Here is an 18,987-nt window from a genome sequence, read left to right on the forward strand (position 1 = left end):
TCATAAGTCTTTTCCATGTAAAATACCAGATGTTGAATCATTAGACAAAAATCTGAATTTAAATCTTTAAACAAAATTAACTGTTTATTAAGCTTTTTTAAGAGGTGATTGTTTTGAGAACATTATGCTTGTTTATGTATGCATTTTATAGTTCTATTTAAAAGCAAATTCACTGAGGCTTATAAGACTGCACAGGGTACATGGACCAAAGTGCGCATCCTGGATGCTGCCTAAGTTTTCAGCATTGCTTAATTTTTTTAGAGGATAAACAAAGGGCAGCTTTCTCATTAATTTGAAAGCTCAGTTAAATTATTTTTTTTTTTAAATAATGTGCTTGCTCTCTGCTTTTCTCTGTTTGTAGCTCTCTATTTTTTTAAAGTATATATAAAGTCAAATCCAGTACACTACAGTGCCATGGAACAGTTAGTGACATTTGAATAAGAAAACAGATTAAAGCACTGAGTTACGAAGAGTTGCCTTTCTTCTCCTTAATATCTAATGATGAATGTTTCTGTGATGGCAGTGGCAGTGTCTTCTTCTATCTTGGGAGTTGGCAAGTTTTGTAAGTAATGTTCTTGTTTACAGATAAAATAGAGAAAAGAAAGAACCCATCCAGCCAACCATCTTATGGTTTTGTGGTAGTTTAGTTAAATGTGCTAAGCAGCTGAACCTAATTTATCCCATGAAATAAGTTTGACTGTAGAGAAGAGTACACCTCTTTTTCTGTAAGCTCTTTTGAAAAAAGATGGTGCCTAGGTCTGAAGTTCATGGTTTCACTGGTCATACCTTGTAATGCTTGCAGAAAGAGACCAGAAGTACCTCACTGAGAGAATGGTGAGATGCCATTTTACTGTTGATGGGTTGGCTGTGTAGAATTAGTCTCTTAAATGAAAGTGTTCATCCACCACCCCACCTGCCCCAAAAGTGGAATTTTGTTAATCTAGTTACGCTTGGTTTGAAACTTAGGCCAGAATAGTGCAGCCTTCTCGTACAGACTGGGCTTGAGAATGCAGAGGCCATGTAGATACATAGCTCCAAACATATGTTGCTAAGAGTGGTTGAAGGTTACTTTCAAGAAGGAAATCCTGAAATACTAGAATAACATTTCTAGGAAGATGGGTTTCTTTCTTAGAGAAGTGTTAGTCTCAGTAGAGGATGTCTTTTAAAAAACACTGTAAGCTACCGATGCAGAGTTTTGTACTGAACTAACTTCTTAGGCATCTTAAAATGTCAGGTTTGCTTTAATGAACTACATTGTTGCTTTCTAATTACCTTAGCCAGCCACCTACCATGTTCCTGTCTTCTGTATCCTCCATTGCCTGTGCTTGCCTCCATGACCTTTTTTGTCATGCTCTGGCTTAGGGCTTGCTGAAGTCTTATTTAGGTTTACTGCCTGGTCATGCAATTTGTACTTGAAATGCACTTGTGCAAGATAGTTCCTGTGAAAGCTACACTTTAATGTAGATTAGTGATCTAAACTAGGTTTAAACAAAAATATGTAAATGTCAATTTTGTGGTTCATCTGTCATAACATACTAAGTACCTGGAAAAAAATGTTTTAAGGGAATATTGATATCAGTTTTTCTTAGCAGTATTGTTTTCAGTAAACCATAGCAAGCTGCTGGTCTGTTATTTGAACTATCAGTTCAAATAAAATTGTTCTGCATCAATAAGTTCTTGAATATTTTCAGAAGTGTAGTGTTGGGAGTCCATTATTGTGAGGTTGTGCACATAGCAGTTTGTAACCGTCACCTTTTTAGTCACTATTTAAGTAACCTGAAATAACTCCATCTTGTGCACAAGATTTCATTTCATTATGCAACCCTGACTTGGTTTGTGGGAAACATTCCCACAAATATATTTTGGAATAATTGATATGAATAATTAAATTGCCATAGCAGTTGAGCCTGCAACACAGTAGTTTGCACAGTGTTGCAACAGAGTAATGGTATCGAGAGGATTTAAACTTCAGTGATCTTCTCTGTGAAATAAGTGGACATGTACCCTCACTGTTTGAGGAGAGGCTTTTTGAAAAACTGCAACATTAAAACCAAAAGCAACAAAACAGTCTCCCTCAGCAATTGTAATGTTTTAGAAGCAATGACTTAAATCTGACACTGGCTTATTTGCAAGTTTATATGTAAATCATCACAGGAATTAGACTTCAGAGCATGGTCTGAGATCGGTTAGGATTTTCCTTTTAAATAGCTGTAGCTGACTTTCTCATAGTAATGGTTAACTAGTGTAGCACAAACTCAAACTTACAGTGATATTTCTATGCTAGCATATAGAGTTTAAAAACACCTTGCAGTTGTGTCTACTTAATTTGAGCACAGATACAGGTGAAACTGCAAAGTCTGTAGCGGCAAACTGGAAAATAGTCAACTGGATGCATCAGCTAATTCAGTAGGCACATGGAAGGAATATTGTCTCAGGAGGAATAAACTTGGGTGTCCTGTGGCATGATTCATATTTATGCTAATGTTGTATTGCTTTTTAGAATTCAGTCATCTTTATTAATTTGTTTATTGCCAGATTTATAGGATAGGATCTGTAACTGATTTATTTCCTTTGTCTTTTAACCAACTTATTTGCTTTCTTATAAACAAAAAAATCCCCACCCTTCTGATTCCCTAACTAATATTTTGTAAAATTATATGAATACAAGAATGTCAAACTTGCTAAATTTTAGGCTTTCTTGTCCTACACCCAGCGTGCTATTTTAATAATTACATACTTGCATTACTTAAAATGAAAATTTAAAGCAGTTCGTGAATTCTTAATGACTAATACCTTTACTCTCAGAGTCCTTATTCAGTGTATGCATAGTTGCAACTCAGAGTAGTTACTTGCTATGATTTAGCTTTTATATAGCATCAGAAAAAGTGTACTGTATCCCTCTCAGTATGTGTCTCTTTTTCCCACCTCCAGGATGTCCTTACCGTTCACTATCATCTGATACCATCGCCATCTAAGAGTAAAAATGGCAGCAAAGAGAAAGAAAGAGAACAGGAAAAAGAAAAAGATGTAAAAGAAGAATTTGCTGAAGCTTTAAGAGATCTAAAAATACAATGGATGACCAAGTATGTCTGCTGTTATGACTACACAAGCTTCAAGCATCTGTATAAATATCCAGAATCTATGCTTTCATGCTATGTCCTTCTCTCTTCTAGGCTGGATACCACTGACATGTATAACGAGTTGAAAGAAGCATTTCCCAATCATCTTCCATTGTATGTAGCAAGACTGCATCAGCTGGATTCTGAAAAGGTTATTTAACACTTTTAAACTTGTTTTGTCTTAATACATCCTTGTTTCAATACATCCGTGTAGTATAAGCAACTGAATTTGTCTTCATACATGTTTGGTCTTGAAATGACTGCCATAAACTGTCTTCAGTACTCTAAAGCAGAAATTCCTATTTGGATTGACAACTGCCTTCCTAACTGACTGTGATTTACTTAATGCCACAGCAGAATGAAAGTATGCCTACCTATAGTGTCTTTGCTTATCATTTACTCCTTGTTAAGTTAAACACACTGCAAGTTTCTTTACTGGTTTAGGCTACAACAGTATTATTCTAAATGGTGGTTACTGGGACAAGCACACATCCCATTCTGCTCCTCCAGTGGATTGGTAATTTCTTCTAGCAGGACTGATCAGACGACTGAGGACTGGAGGCCCTTAAACTGACACTGCTAAATCTGCCATCCATCGTCTGTAAATATGTAAACAGAAGAGTTTACAAATGTCTGTTTGTTTATGTTGAAGATAAACAACTTTGTGTATATCAGTAACTTGAATCTTTTTCTGTTTATTTGATTCTGATTTTATATTTATTTCTGAAATTAATAACTGCTACCATTATTTAAGAGGATTAATGTGTACTGGAAGGTGTTTTTCTTGCTGTAAACTCTGTATTTTACAAATACCCACCTCATATTTTACAGTTTATTTTCAGTGAAATGGACTACGTGTGTGTGAGATCTCGATAATGCAGAGTTCTTAATCAGTTTTTTTGAATAAAAAATTTGAGAAAGTGGAGTAAGTAACATACTGAATAATGTTATTTCTGCATAGCTTTGCAGCTATCCTAGTGTTAGCAGAATCAACAATCAAGGAGTGTGATTTCCCAGTGCTAAACACCTTTTCCATTATTCTTTTAGGAACGAATGAAAAGACTTGATGAGATTGTTGAAGCTGCAAATACTGTAATCTCTCATATCGATCAGACAGCACTAGCAGTATATTTTGCCATGAAGACTGATCCCAGGCCTGATGCAACTACTATAAAAAAGTACCTACCCAGTAAATAATTTTCTTGCATCCTATTTCTGTAGTCTATGCACTTTGTCTCTGCTTCAAAGAAATAGAATGACTATAACCTTTTTACATAACTTGTGTTGGGCCATACTCATGTTCGGACATGGGTAATTTCAAACGTGATTGCGAAATTATTTGTTCTCTTATTATATCTCCAGAAAGCAGGAACCCTGAAACCTGCAAATTTTTACTTAGAAATGTTAAATAAAATTAACAAGAGTGCTTTCAGAATTTAAATATGTCAGAATAATCTCAGACCAGAGGGACCACTAGCACCATGATACAGAGGTGTGTGTTTTGAATGCTACATGCCTTTTCATAATACTTTGCAATGCTTTGGATCTGTATTTGAAGGCAAAATTCACAGCGGTCTTGGATGTAACTGCCTGCAAAAAATGTCATTAGTGAAAGGCGTGGTGACCATACTTGAGCTTCAGAGTATTTTTGAGACCCTTTTTTCTTTGGTTTTAGATGGTTCCTCTGAATTACCAGTATATATCCCTAGGAGGATAGTATTTTGAAAGTGTGGCGTGATGCTGTTCTAGTTGTGAGCAGTGGATTTGAAGATTAGGCCCTTAAAATGGGAGATTCGTATTTGTTGATTATCTAAAGATGAGATTTCAATTGTAAAACTAGTCTGTCCTAGCTATCTTGAATGTTTGTGTATGATTCTAGAAATGCTGATATAAAGGCAAAGCTATGACATAATAAACCTAATTTAAACATTTCTTAGTAAGTTGAGTCGTTATGTCATGTGATTGAATCCAACATCTGAAACTGAACACCATATTCAATGGTGCTTTAAATGGGTGCAGTTCCTTTGAAGTCAGCAGAATTGCATCTGCTTATGTTAGTGCTGCATTTGACTCTGTGTATAATGCCAAGGACTATAAAGCTGTATATCTAGATGCTGGTTTACTAATTTTTAGAATCCTGAGTTGCTCTTCCCTTAAGGCATCAAAGGCATTTCAGATGTAGGAGAATGATTGAGCTTGTTGAATGCACAGTGTCACTAGGTAATTGTTTAAAATTAGTTTAATTTATAGTAAATAGCCGTGCTTTAAAAGTTACCTGTGTGCTTATTTTCATTTTGTTTATACTAACTTCTGTAAAGTTTTTAGCTTAAACTTGGTACAGCACTGATTCTGTACTTAATGAGGTATCTGCAAAAAGTCTTTAATGTTTCTCATGCTGTTTTTTTCTAGTGAAATGGAAAAACAGAAGAGTACTTTAGTGGATGCGCTTTGTCGAAAAGGAAGCGCGCTGGCTGACCAGCTTCTACATCTGCAGGCCCAAGAAGGGGCTGCTTCCAGTGATGCAGAAGGCAAGGACGAGGATCACGAGAGCTGCTCAGAAGCTTTGACAGAGACGTTCTGGGAAACAACAAAATGGACTGATCTTTTTGACAGCAAGGTAAGAGAGCAGAGCAGATGTTTTGTCTTTTGCATGCTGGGTTTTTTGATGATTTCTCCTGGAATAATGCACCACCTTTGTGTGCACAGCCTCATACATTCCTTCCTCCTAGTTTTTCATGCTGTCCCCATGTGTTGTGCTTCCTTAATGACCTTTCTCCACAGAGGTTTTGCCAAGCCTGTCAAATCCATGGTAAGCCCACCTCTGTGCATGTGAATGTAGAGGTTAAGGGAAGGGTATAGAACAGTACCAGATTTCCATGAAAAAAACTGCTTTCTTTATTGAATTGCTTCTTTCTGTACCTTTCAGGGAATATTTTTGATTAACCTCTGCGCTGTTCTAGCTGTACACACTGAAGTGTGCAGCATCCCTACTCTGTGCAGTCCTGCATGCTGTAGCCTCTTCTGCACTATGGACAAGAGAAGTTTTGTGTTTTGCTGTCAGTAATGTCTGTAGAGGTAAAGGAAGAAACTCTCAGAAATAATTATGCTTAAATATTTATTAGCACAGATCTCCCTGTCATTTCGAGGTTCCTAATCCTGGGATTTAAGTTTTTGTCAGCGTCATTCAAGACAGCTATTTAAAAAAAATCTGTTGTAGGTGATTAGTTATGTAGCTTGTAATTTACAGAATTATTACTTAGTATGTTTAACTGTTGAGTTATTGAGTATTATTTAGTTGTTTTACTTAACTCTTGCATATGGCTGTGTTTTTGTGGAATACGAAGTGACCACTCTGTTTATAATTTGGTTGAATTTCCAAAGCACTTCAGATAGTTACAAAAGAAAAATTTTGACATTAAAAAACCCCACTTCATTCCCTTGACAGTAAAAATATCTTCCTGGCACTAAAACTTGTGCTTTAGCTGGAGGCCTGAACAAGGTTGATGGTGGCTACCCTTGCTTCTTTTAATGTATATATTCTTGTACACCTTCATCTTTTGAGCATTCCTCTTCTGATCTTTAACTGATTATAATACCCTGTGGTAGCAGCTTTTTTGCTTTAATCATATTGTCTGACATGTTATTTTCTTGCTGTCTATTTGTAGTACAGTGTTCCAGTACAGTGAGCCCTGGTTTACTTCTGTCTTTTGATTTTTTAAAACCAATAGGAATATTTTCAGTGGAAAAACTGCCAATGTAGGCCTCTTGTTGGGAGTTTATCACACTTTGTCACGGGTTGTTTTTTTTTTCCAAGACAGTTACTGATTCCTGGCATTCTTGAGCTGTGCACTCTGGGCCTGGAATGAGTTACTTTTGATTTGAATTGCATAGATTAGGGAATGAACCTGTCTGACTGCCTTAACTATGGATTTGTCTAAGTGCATGTTAAGGTTTTGCTGTGAAAATTGGTGCTTCTGTATGGTTAAATTGGTGCTGAAAGGCCAACAAAACTTGGATTTTTTGGTAGCATTCCATGTGGAAATAACTTCCATCCTATTTGTGCAGTATGTCTGCTTTTCCCTCTTGGTTTTACTAGTCAAGTTGAAATCTAAACCGATTGACTGTTGTGAGCCATGCACAGCCACTTGCTCACTCCCCCACAGTGGGATGGGGAAGAATTAGAAACGTAAAAGTGATAAAACTCATGGGAAACTGAGAAATCTCATGGGTTGAGATAAAGACAGTTTAATAGGTAAAGCAAAAGCTGCATGCACAAGGAAAGCAAGACAAGGAGTTCATTCACTACTTCCCATCAGTAGGCAGGTGTTCTGCCATCTCCGGGAAAGCAGCGCTCCATCATAGGTAATGGTTACTGGAGAAGACAAATGCCTTAACCCTGAATGTCCCCCGTTCCTTCTTCCCCATGTCTTTTGTTGCTGAGCACGATGTCTTATGGTAAGGGGTGCACTTTTGATCAGATGGAGTCAGCTGCCTCAGCTCTGTCCCCTCCGAAGCTGTTGTGCACCCATAGCCTGCTCGCTGGTGGGGTGGTGTGAGAAGCAGAAAAGGTCTTGATGCTGTGCAAGCGCCGCTCAGCGATAACGAAAACATCCCTGTGTTATCAAAGCTGTTTTCATTTTTTAAAAAAGTGAAGAAAATTAACTCTGTCCTGGCCAAAACAAGTACAAGGAAGATACTTTTAGCCCAGAAACACTGCAGAATGCTCTGGGTATTTTAAATGGGTGGCTTCTGAAAATGGAGAAAACGAGCCTGTCACACTGCATCCTAATGACCCCTGGGATACCTCTGTGTCCTGTGCTGTCATACGCAGCCTTTCTGTCCTGTACGCAGACATAGCCTCACTTACTCAACCCTGCCTGGCCTGCATAGTTTTATCTTCTGTGGTCTCTTGCTGCTGGACAAGTTGCCCTGTATCAGTACAGTTAAAATTAGTGGTATGGGCAGTATTACAAGGGCCACAAGATGATTAAGAGACTGGAGCATCTGTCATAGTAGAGGCTGAAAGTGTTCACCCTGGAGAAGAGAAAGTTCAAGGAGATTTTTTCTATGTGTATAGATATACAATGAGGGGAGTAAAGATGACAGAGACAGGCTCTTCCCAGTGACAAGACAAGAGGCAGTGGGCATTAACTAAACCACAGGAACTACTACTCAAGAAAAAGTTGGGTTTTGGTTTTTCCATGAAGTTTTGTTTGGAGGGGTAGAGGGCAAGGAAAGGAGGTTTTGTTTTTTTGGTGGGGTTTTTTGTTTGTGGTTTTTTTACTGTGAGGGTGGTCAAATGCTACAGTGGGTTACCTGGAGAGAGGCTTTACTTCAATTGAGAAAAAAAACTTTTGTTTTTCCTTTACTGCTTCCTAGAAGTCTGATGCTTGCTGCTGTTCATAATCTTTCATTTCCTTTACTAACAGGTGTCGTGGCCTTCTAGTAGTTTCCTTAGGGGCTGGCTGTAGTTAGCAATGACACTGCTGAGAGCAGTTGTTTCAGTTGTTAGCACTACAGTTTCCAGCCAATGACGGAATGTTCTTTGGTCACTCAAAATCATAAACATACGATGATGAAAAAAATGCAGTTATATTCCAACTGTCTTTGTTGTAAACGGTGAGATTAGCTGTACCCATGTGTACGTGACTGTAACTTTTCTTCAAAAATTAACTTAATACTTTACAGTTCTTTCATTCCACCCACCTTTGCCAAACTGCATCTTATGCTTAAGCTCTCTGATCAGTATTCTCTCATTTTTAGTTATAATGGCTGCCATGTTTTGTAAGTGGGATTGTGCTTAAAGCTGTCCAGCTTCCTAGTTGATTAAAAATAAGTGTCTTCTGCCCTAGAGATGGAACAATAGGCTGTTTTCAATATCTGCAGTGGCCTTTGTTTATTTGGAAGAAACAGTTGTGTAAATCTCCACCTCAGTGTTGCATGCAGTCTGCTGTTGTACTTCTAAAATATTTTGCTATTTTAAAAACAAATAGAATAGGTTAGTGCAAATAATTTTATTTTGCAGACTGTTAGAGGAAGTTTTGGAGTTCTGACTGTTTAAGGGGAGCCATACTGTCCATGTAGCTTGCTTCCTTTTAGATGATGAGATTAGGGACAGTGTTGAGGGCTTAATTTTACAAAATTATGTTTAAGGCTTCAAAACAGATTCTGTCTAAGAAACAATTATTTTTGCTAGGATAAGGGCAGATGTGTTGATTATGTTCTTCAGTCCGGCTGGCTTGTGCTTAGCAAGATGCACCACGGTGACTAGGGCTAGGGTGTAAACCAAGAAATTACAGCTTTAACAGCCTGTCTGTGATGCTACTCTTGGCTGACTTAGACCAGACTGATACAATGAAGTGTTGGTGCTTGGCTGTATCACCTAACCTTGCATGACTCATTTGTTTTTTTGGGGAACAGAACAGGTTTGGACGGAGAAAGGGTAGAGTTGATAGTGAGGTAGGATCAGGGTTAGACCTTGTGAATGCCCACCAAATGAGCCCTCAAAACGCAGCTGGCTTACTCTAAAGCGCTACACTGGGAATGAAAATGTGGAGCTCTTCCTGTGTGTGGACATGGCATTGAGCCATTGGTGCTCAAAAGATGGAACAACTGGGTGAGAAAGGATGGAAATAAAGCACTGGAATACCACACTGGTCATTTACGTATATATATGGCTTTAGATAGGAGCATTGCTCTAAGTGTTTGTACTTCTAAGCTTTGATAGTGGGTGCATTTGTTCACACTTTCAGCTATTCTAGTTGGATCACTTGTCTCTGAAGGTTTATTTTAAGTGAAATGTGACAGAAGATACTTATGTCTCCTGGGTACACAAAAGCATTTCAAATAAACTCTAGTTGAGACAGGTCTATGCAGCAAGTGTTTGTTTGATTACACTGACACATTTGTGATGGTGCTTTACGGGCTTTAGTACTGGAGTATAAATTGTGCAACTTTTCTTTTACCTAGATCATAGCTTTAAATTTTTTAGGCCAAAATTCACAGTATTAAACAAAACTGCTACAGAAGAGTCGTAGGATGTTGCCTGTTTATTACTGGGAATTACTGTAGAATTTAACACCCCTCAACCTTTAAATCAACTGTTGGGGATAAGCAAAAAGTAATAGGCCAGTTGATTGAGCAGAGAGGAGTCAACAAAGGTAGCTAAGAAACCTTAGTTTATTACCACACTTGTGTGTGAAGCTGAAAATAATTATTTGCTAGTAATTATAAACATTGTGACTTCAGTGTTCTCACAAGTAGTTGGAGTGTGTTATCTACAGATTATATCGCTTAACCTAGTATTTTAATGATTTGTAAATGTAGATACACTTTTAATCAGCTGTTTAAACAATGAAGTAACTGATAATACAAGTCTGTTTTTCTTTTCATAGGTAACAGTATTAGGATACTAGAAAAGCTTTACTAGGTGGTTCAGTGTTACTGGATTGAAAAAGTGGTCTTCTTTTAAAGAGCGTTTTCAGGCTTTTAAATACTTTAGCCCTGCAAATGCCTCATTTTGGCATTTTACTGTCCTAAATATGCATCTTCATGTAGCCAATGGCAATTTAGGCAGCTAATGAGGAGAAGACATCCAACCCCTGTTATGAGTCTGGCTCTTAGCACATTTAGTGCTACAGGCCATGAGCTTGGGGAACAAAGTATTTTGACAGAGATTTCCCCTGCCTCCCCCCCTTCAAGTATACTAGAAGTACGCATTGCCTTTTCTTAGTACTCTTTGGCCAGTGTCTGGGCCGTATCACTTGTTCTGTAAAAGTTAGCCTTAATTATATTTACTGAAATTGTGAAAGAATAGCAAATACTTAGAATTCACTCCTGTTCTTTCATCCGGCAACTGCTTTTAGATGCTACGAGTTGGTTTATTTGCCATTGTTTTACATTCAGGTAGCAGCTGTTTTCTGTTACATCTTGCTAGCAGTCCAGTCAACATTTTGTTTACGCATATCAAGGAATCGTGATCTTGTAACGCTTGCAATAAATATTTTAATTATAAGGCTTAATCTGACCAGTATGTGTGCAACTTATAAAGTGTTATTTCTTATCTAACATTTTTTGTTTGTAAACTTACTGTGATTTTAAAACATCTCATGCATTGTTCTTAACTTCTGAAGTGCTAATGAATTTTTATTAGTTTTACTTAGCTTGTATACAGTTTATTGGGGTTTTTTTTCCCAAGCACTAAGAAATTACTGTCTTTTATCAAGAGCTCTTGGACCATTGTTTTCAACCTCTTGGTCCAGCAGAGAACCTTTTTCTCGTTTAGAAATACCCAAACTTTTATTTGGCCAGAGCAAGGGTGTTTCGTAAAATGCTTTGTTTTCTTGCCACAAAAACTCTAGGAAGCCCTGTTACGAAAGAAATGCTGTCAAGTGGCTTTCCTCCTGCCTTTATCACTGATGTTCAATAACCATTCAAAACTTACAGGGGTCAGGTAAGAGCTTTCTTAATAGAGCAGTGACATTATTTCTGGTTAGCCTCCGATATGTTACATTTGCTGAGAGCTCCAATGCATTTTTCATTTGATTTTTTGTTTTGTTTTGGTTTTGTTTTGTGGTTTCTCATCTTTTACAGAAGGGATTTTATTTTTTTTTAAGTTTAGTTTAACCAACTAAATCTGCTAATGGGTCCACTGAGCAGTTATTCAAAAGTGTTTGCTAATGTGTTTTGCTTTAGGAAAATATCCAAAATAGTTGGATTGAAAATGCAGCATGCAAAGTATTTTTCCAATAGCAATATTTGGAAAATCTATGTGAATGGTGCTGTATGCTCATTGTTGCATATATGTGTGTGTTAAGCTGCGACAGCTTAAATGAATACTTCAACACAACAAAATAAGTACTTGAAGACAAGAATGAGCAACTCTGAGTGCTTGGCACATTCTTTAGAGCTTCAAAATTACACCTTTTCTGGCATGATAATTAAGTTTGTTACTTCTTTATTTTAGCTCGGTCTTTTAAATATTGATCCTGCAAAGACCTTGAGTGTGTGATTAACAATTAGTGGAAGTTTTTAGGCAGCTAAAAGTAGGCAGGTTCTTCAGTCCTTGCAGGATTCGTTAATGTTTATATTCTTAAGAAATATTTAATTCTTTTTGCTGTAATGCAAACTGTTTATTTCTGAACATCCTTTCTGTTTTTGTAAGCTTTTATTAATGGGATATTTTAAGTGGAATTGGGAAAATGTAACTTCTATTGGAAGAGTAAGAAGAAAGGAAAAATACTGTAATTAGTGAGGGGAAATAAATAGCAAACTCTAATGTGAGATTTCATGCACTTCACCAACAACAGAAACACCACAATATTCACCAACTTTGCTGATACGTCACTCTTCAGTGAAAATTAAAAAAAAAGTTCTTGAGTGTGAGTATTTCAAACAGCATATATGAAACAACGTCTTGACTGCACTAATTCTTAGTGCTGTAACTGGGGAAGTGTTATGAACTACCTGGCAACACCCTGTCGGTGTTTGGGTGTTAAGAACCTGATTTATTTCACATTAGCTCTTAAGTAGACACATTTCTTTGTGCACGTTCATTATAGCATTGACGAGTATTGTAAGCTGTCTCTTCAGAATTAGTATTATCAGGAGAAAGCTGCTTTTATAATCTTTTGTTAATAAATTACCAATAGTGAGGAGCTGACTGAAACCTGAGGGTTGTCTTCATGCTTACCTGTCTTCATTGCTTGTTTATAATTATGTGCATTTCTCTGTATGTGTGTGTGCATAGATATATATCATTCACTATGTATGTTCATATTTGTTCCTGCAGTAAGTTTGTGACTTTCTAGGAATCAAAACTCTCAACTGGATCTTTGTTTGTGTGGGTCAAAGATATACCTGTCTGGTTCTTGGTTTGTTTAATCTTTTTATATATATATACACCATACAGTTGCCTCTAGAGAGTGAAGATCCAAAGAAGCTAGAGATGTGATGAACCAAAAATTAGAATAGTGGCGCCTGTGTTACATAAGATGTTCTGAAGTCAAATATGTTCATGAAGTCAGAACCAGTCTCTAGGAAGTTCATGTTTATAATTAAATTACTACTGTGAATCATCTCTTTTACTGCAAAGAAAAATGCAAGCTATTTCGTGTAAATGTTTCACTTTGTTTAAAACACTTCTGCTACCTGAACAGAATCTGCTATTACTTGTTAAATCTTGTAAGATTAAAATATTAAAATGCCTAATTTGTTTTTGTTCTCACATTGTAGGTTTTGACTTTTGCCTATAAGCACGCATTGGTAAATAAAATGTATGGAAGAGGTCTCAAGTTTGCCACAAAACTTGCAGAAGAGAAGCCTACGAAGGACAACTTGAAAAACTGCATTCAGGTAAGGTGTATTTGGTAAAGTAATGAGCTATGTTCACACTGAGTAAGCCTTTAAAAGCATGATAAGTATTTTTGAATTTTTGATACCTTTTACGTTGTAGAACTCACTAAACTTGGCATTTTCACTTTATCCGGGCTTTTGTGGCTCGGCCTCCATTTTTAATAGTGATTTTTAAATTCATTTTCTAGAATAGCTAGTTTGTGAGTCACTGTCATTTTTAGCAGTTTTATTTTCTGGACCTTACTTTGGAACATGAGGAAAGTAGAGACAGCTTAGCCAAAGATCTTGTGTATAACCCCATTATGTTGCTATTTAACCACTGTTATTTTTGCTGTTATTAATCACAAATATTGCTGGTAGAATATAGGTGGAGAATTAAAAGGAATTACTGTAACTCCTAGGACAACATTTTGTGCATTGAGTTGAAAGACTCTAGATCATACAGAATGGTTTTCTTTTTCCCCTTTCAGGACTAAGTAATTCACAGTTCACCAGTTCTCCAACCTGTCACCTTGCTGATAACCGACATCTTTAGTAAGATGTTGATATCAGTGCAGTGTTTGTTGGAAGGATTTATGTTTTAAAAATAATAAAACCCTAGAGCTTCTAATTCTTTTTTTATTGTTTGCTTTTTTTTTTCTTCAGCTGATGAAGTTGCTTGGATGGACTCATTGTGCAACTTTCACTGAAAATTGGCTTCCTGTTATGTATCCACCTGATTATTGTGTATTCTAGAAAACCAACACTTGTAAACTTAGTGATTTTTATATGGGGCAGGATATGAAAAGATAAGTTTGACTTTTTATTGGAACGCATGTTTTCATTACTGAATGCTGATTATTAAATTGTGTGTATTTATCAGTAAAGACACCTGGGTACAGCTTAATACCTGTTAACCTAACTCCTGTCACCAGAGAGTTTCCTTATTGAGCATACCATTGCTGGCAATGGATGTGCCAGAACTGCCAACACCAGGGATTTGGAATTAGGCTGGAAAGGCTTCCTGCATGCATGTTCAGTTCTTAACTGTTACTTTTAACTGCAAACCTGTAAAAGTTCTGTATTTTTTACAGTAAACTGAATTTTAACATGTTTGATCTTAATTTCAATTGTATTGAAGGCCTTAAAGCTACTTCAAGAGTAGCTAAAATCTTATTTATTAGACTAAAGTAACAGGACATCATTACCTGTATTGTTTGCAAGAGTTTACATTTAATTTTTTTTAAGAAAAATTCAACCTCTCAAACTGTTACAATGTGTAACTCGGAATTGCTGATGCATAGGTGCTCTTGTAAATCTTCATTCTGGAGCTATTTCAGGCAGACTCAAAAATCCATGCGAAGCTGAGTATCAGGAAAGGCTGATACATGTATAAAAGTGCCAGACAGTTAAATCTTGATCAGGTATTGTAAAGCTATATACATATATGTTTAATAATGTTCAAAATGTAAAACACAGCAGAATAAATGTGCAGCGTTGAAGATCAAAGAACACCATGTGCACTCTGATACTTAAAAGATTATTTTATAATTAATAAAAACAAATAATGAAGCTAAAAATTGTATTGGTGTCTGAAAGAGTACATAAATTACATTTCCTGAAAGAACACACCTTACAGACAGCAGAAGTTCAGTGCAGCCCAGAAGATCAATGCTTTCAGTTGAAACCTTTTTACTCTTAACTACTGCTACTGACATTGTTCCTTCAATGGAGTGAAGTTGGTCTCTTTGAGCAGGTCATAAGTACCAACCAGAGACAAATTTCTGTATCATTTGTCTTGCCCGTTTTGTCAGAACTTGTAATGCAAAACTCAGATACAACTGCAACTTTACAAACATAAATGTACAGAAGGTGCACTGTAATGCTCCAAAAACATTCCGAACCGTAAGGTGTTGCCACTAAATCAAAATTAGAAATAGTTTTCCCTTTAGTTCTCTCTTACTGTGGCTTTAAGCAGCTTGACATTTGATTCTGGAAATTCTGCTAGAATGGTTGTGTTAAATATATTGCAAAGTTTTTCCAAAAATTCATAGTCTGTACTGAATCTGAATTTATTTGCCCATAGTAGTACTGTTCCTGGCTTACAGAAATACACCATTGTTGCTAGCAGGGGGTCTAGAGCTGTATGGTGGTACACAACATCAGTTGCTAGTATGAAATCATAGTGGTGAGTCGATACAGGAAAGTCTTCATTGAGGCCTTCTCCCCACACCAGTTTCCTCACTTCAGGTTTGTGCTTAGTCATGTTTTGTGTATTTCTTGAAATATTATATGACAGATTTTCGAGAACTTCAGGCAAGTCGGTAGCTGTAACGTAAGCTCCTAAAGAAAACACGAGTTTGTTTCAATTCATAGGTACATAGTTGGACATATAAAACTTTATCTCCATAACTTCCCCAGCTTCCCACTCACCAATAGGTAGGGTAGTTAGTTTAGAAAAACATATTAGCTTACAATAATTTTCATTTAAAAAAAATAAACAGTAATAAGGTTTACTTCAACTGTTGCTTCACTGCCTTCAAGTGACAGTGGCAGGTCTAGATCATCTTTCACAAGAAATCCAAAAGGAAATACAAATTTACTAACCTAAGATACAGGCCACAATGGAAAGCAAGCCTGTTCCAGCGCCAATTTCCAAAACTTTTTTGTCCTTGAGGTTGAATTGTTCTTGATTTGATTCCAGATATTGAGATAAAGCCAGTGCCTAAAATGATTAACACATATCCATAAGAGTATCACAGGTAAGTTGCATAAAAATTCATTATATGTTTTTATACAGGTTTTTTTATATACAGTGAAAATCATGGAAGACTGTAACATAAAAATGTAATATGGAAGAATTATGATGTGTCCTGTTTTTTTATATAAACTCCAAAAACTTTAAACAGCTTAATTTTAGTTTTAGGTTAATGGGATATGGATTTGCTATACACACTTTTATTACACTGAGTCCTCTGACAGCTCAAGGTAGGCAGTGTTTAGATGTAAACCATATAGTCAGAACAGCAAACAAGAGGTTTAACATTAGATAAAAAGAAAAGTGCTGGATTATTATCATAAATGTTATAATTTATAATCACTATAATTCAGGCTTCAGCAGAAATTTTTTTTAAAACTATTTTTTTGTTTGTTTGGTGTTGTGTTTTTTTTCCAAAGGAAATACTAAAAATTTGTAATTTACCAACTCAACACCTGTGTATTGATAATATTTCTAACTTTAAGAAAAAAAAGGGGGAAGAAGAAAAAAAATCAACCACCACAACAGCACTGTATGGAAGTTGTGCTTATCAAACCTTGGTAAAGATCTTATCAATAGAATGTGAATCATCTGTTTATAACCAACATAAACTAATGCCAAAGAAACTACCTTCCCCCTTTTTATTCCTCTTCTTTAGAGCTGTGTTACTGTTCTAACTCCTGCGCTTTCCATAATGCCACCCTGGCTGTCTGCTCTGGGAAAGCTGACAGCAATGAATCACCAGGCCGATTCCTGCAGCCTCTCGATTTTCTTGGAAAGTTTTAGCATCTGCATTCTGACACCTGGTTAAAGTGAGAACTGATGAGCTGACATTTTAAAATAAGATACTGTTTCGCCCACCCATGCGTTTCTTTTTTTCTATTGTTTTGAAATTGTCTGCCATTTTCTGTGAGCTTTTTCAATAAATGTGGATCTGAAAAAAATTGAGATCCTAACTTTCATGTCTTTATCATGACCCTTTCTTCCCTCAGAGGGAGTTTTCTCAATCCATTTAAACTCTGTTTTTAAGAGCAGGAGAAGCAAAGGCTGAAGAACTGTTTGCAAATACTCTTTTCCATACTGCAGTGCGACTGTCCCAGCCTGTTCTTTAAAAGCATATTTAATTGTTTTAACCTCCTTTATTTAATCTCTCACAATTTCTTTTTTCAGCCTCCTTTTTGTACTGCTGACTGTTTTCTTCCCAGCAGCGACTGATTAGAAATATGGAAAAAGCTGAACACATCTTCCCAGGTTCCTTAATTTTTTTACAATATCTGCATCCAATGTACAAACACATGCCACAGTTCTTTTGGTGTGAACTGGCAAATTAGTGTAAGACAGAGCTTTCTGCTGAAGCACTTCACAGCTTTGTTCAGCATTTGGAAACCTCTGCTGTCAGAAGTGTCATCTAAGCAATTCCCTAATATTTGTGTGCCACTGTCATGGTTTGCTCTGCAGTTGTGTCAGCTTTTTGGGTGCTGTATCATGTACTTACCCCTGGCCACACCACAGCTCCAAAGTGTTCAATGGACTCTTGGATGACGATCTGGTGGCCTGCGTACGTGTAGTGCTCTTTATCAAAGTAGTGGGAAACTCGAGGAACCCAGTTCTGTACTATTTTAAGAATCACGGGTGTATCTATGAGAGAAAAGACACAGTTTGTATTTATTTCATATGCAACTTGTTAAAAAGGTATTTTGTTATGATAGTAGGTAGGCACACAGACTAGAAAAGCTGTCAGGTCATTGGCCTCCAGACTGGTTGCTGTCCAGAAGTGGGCAGTCTGGCTGGCCAGGGAGTGAAAGGAGCAATAGTCCTTTTTTGTAGATTTTGTCTGATAATAAATATAAATATAAGGAAAATTTAGGGAGGAAAAATAGACATCAGAAAAGTGACACAGTGACATCGTCTATTGAAAGACTGAGAAAAGTGGACATATGAAATGTTGGCATGCCATGGCAATTGCAGTATTTAAATTGGATTAAACCTGAGTCGGATTCTGCTGTTGGTGCATGCTTGGAGCTGCAAGTGCAGTTTTCAGAGTCGTACTGCTCTTCGCAGGCTTCTTCTTCCTCAGTGTGGCAGTCCATTACTCTTTGAATTTTGTTGGGGAATGGTGGCTGCTGTGCAGAGATCATGGCAAAAGAGCTGAAATGGAAGGGGAAAAATAATGTAAAAGCTTGGGGGCTCTTTATATGAGATAGGACTGGAAGAAGAGTGAGTCATTTGGGTGAGCTTTGGTTTGGGGGTTGTTTCAATGAGTTGAAGGTACAGGAAGCTATGATGAGAGGTGACATCCCCACTCCACTGGAAATTGCTGCAAGCATTTTCTGATAATGCAGTAATGCTATCAGATTTTTTTTATTTTATGATGTTTATCATATTATTTTATGCTTACCACTTATGCAAAATCTTAGCATTATGTCACTGAGGTGAGGCCACTGATCAGCCTGAAAAGTGAGCTACGTGCATGGTACTCCCATCAGTCGAAGCAACAGCTGAGAAAGATCAACTGTCTTTTAATGTCTATGACTTCGCTGTGTAATTTACTGTTTCCCAAAGAACTCTGGACTTGGTATCCCTGCAATAATAGTTTGCTGCAGCCAGTGCTCTGGATTTTGTCTCCTTGTATACAGTTTCTCCTCTGCCTTTTCCTGCAGAACAGCTAATTGAATTATCATGAAATGTAATATGCAGAGTAGGGTCAGGAAGTGGTTGCAGTGAGAAATTTGGATCAGAAAGTTTTTTTGGAGAACTCTGTGTGTGTGTGGTATGAAT

At 36.9% G+C, this 18,987-nt stretch overlaps 2 protein-coding genes across 2 annotated transcripts in view; one reads left to right on the forward strand and one right to left on the reverse strand.

Moving 5' to 3' along the window:
• TPP2 (tripeptidyl peptidase II) overlaps positions 1–14,748 on the forward strand; it is a gene marked incomplete at its 5' end in the record, with an annotated part of 47,917 nt that extends 33,169 nt beyond the window's left edge. Inside the window, 6 exons of the mRNA XM_010182406.1 lie at positions 2,932–3,083; positions 3,174–3,270; positions 4,167–4,297; positions 5,529–5,736; positions 13,353–13,472; positions 14,118–14,748. Coding sequence (XP_010180708.1) covers positions 2,932–3,083; positions 3,174–3,270; positions 4,167–4,297; positions 5,529–5,736; positions 13,353–13,472; positions 14,118–14,207 — 798 coding nt within the window. The remainder of the gene's footprint in view (positions 1–2,931; positions 3,084–3,173; positions 3,271–4,166; positions 4,298–5,528; positions 5,737–13,352; positions 13,473–14,117) is intronic.
• A 651-nt stretch (positions 14,749–15,399) lies between these two features.
• On the reverse strand, positions 15,400–18,347 carry METTL21C (methyltransferase like 21C). The gene is made up of 4 exons (XM_010182401.1): positions 18,197–18,347; positions 17,705–17,847; positions 16,059–16,176; positions 15,400–15,794 (listed from the first exon to the last, which is right to left on the reverse strand). Exons 1-4 carry the CDS (start codon positions 18,345–18,347, stop codon positions 15,400–15,402), a joined length of 807 nt encoding a protein of 268 aa, XP_010180703.1.
• Between the last annotated feature and the right edge of the window lie 640 nt (positions 18,348–18,987).

Source organism: Mesitornis unicolor, unplaced genomic scaffold, assembly GCF_000695765.1.
Source record: "Mesitornis unicolor isolate BGI_N332 unplaced genomic scaffold, ASM69576v1 scaffold18434, whole genome shotgun sequence".
Lineage (NCBI taxonomy): Eukaryota > Metazoa > Chordata > Aves > Mesitornithiformes > Mesitornithidae > Mesitornis > Mesitornis unicolor.

Bases quoted from the DNA above. Each gene is read 5' to 3' on its own strand.
- METTL21C (XM_010182401.1), bottom strand. From the start codon at position 18,347: ATGATCTCTGCACAGCAGCCACCATTCCCCAACAAAATTCAAAGAGTA. The intron at 17,848-18,196 runs GTTTAATCCAAT...TTTCTCTCATAG, and splicing joins AACAGCAGAATCCGACTCAG to ATACACCCGTGATTCTTAAA. The intron at 15,795-16,058 runs GTTAGTAAATTT...TGTTTTCTTTAG, and splicing joins CATTGTGGCCTGTATCTTAG to GAGCTTACGTTACAGCTACC.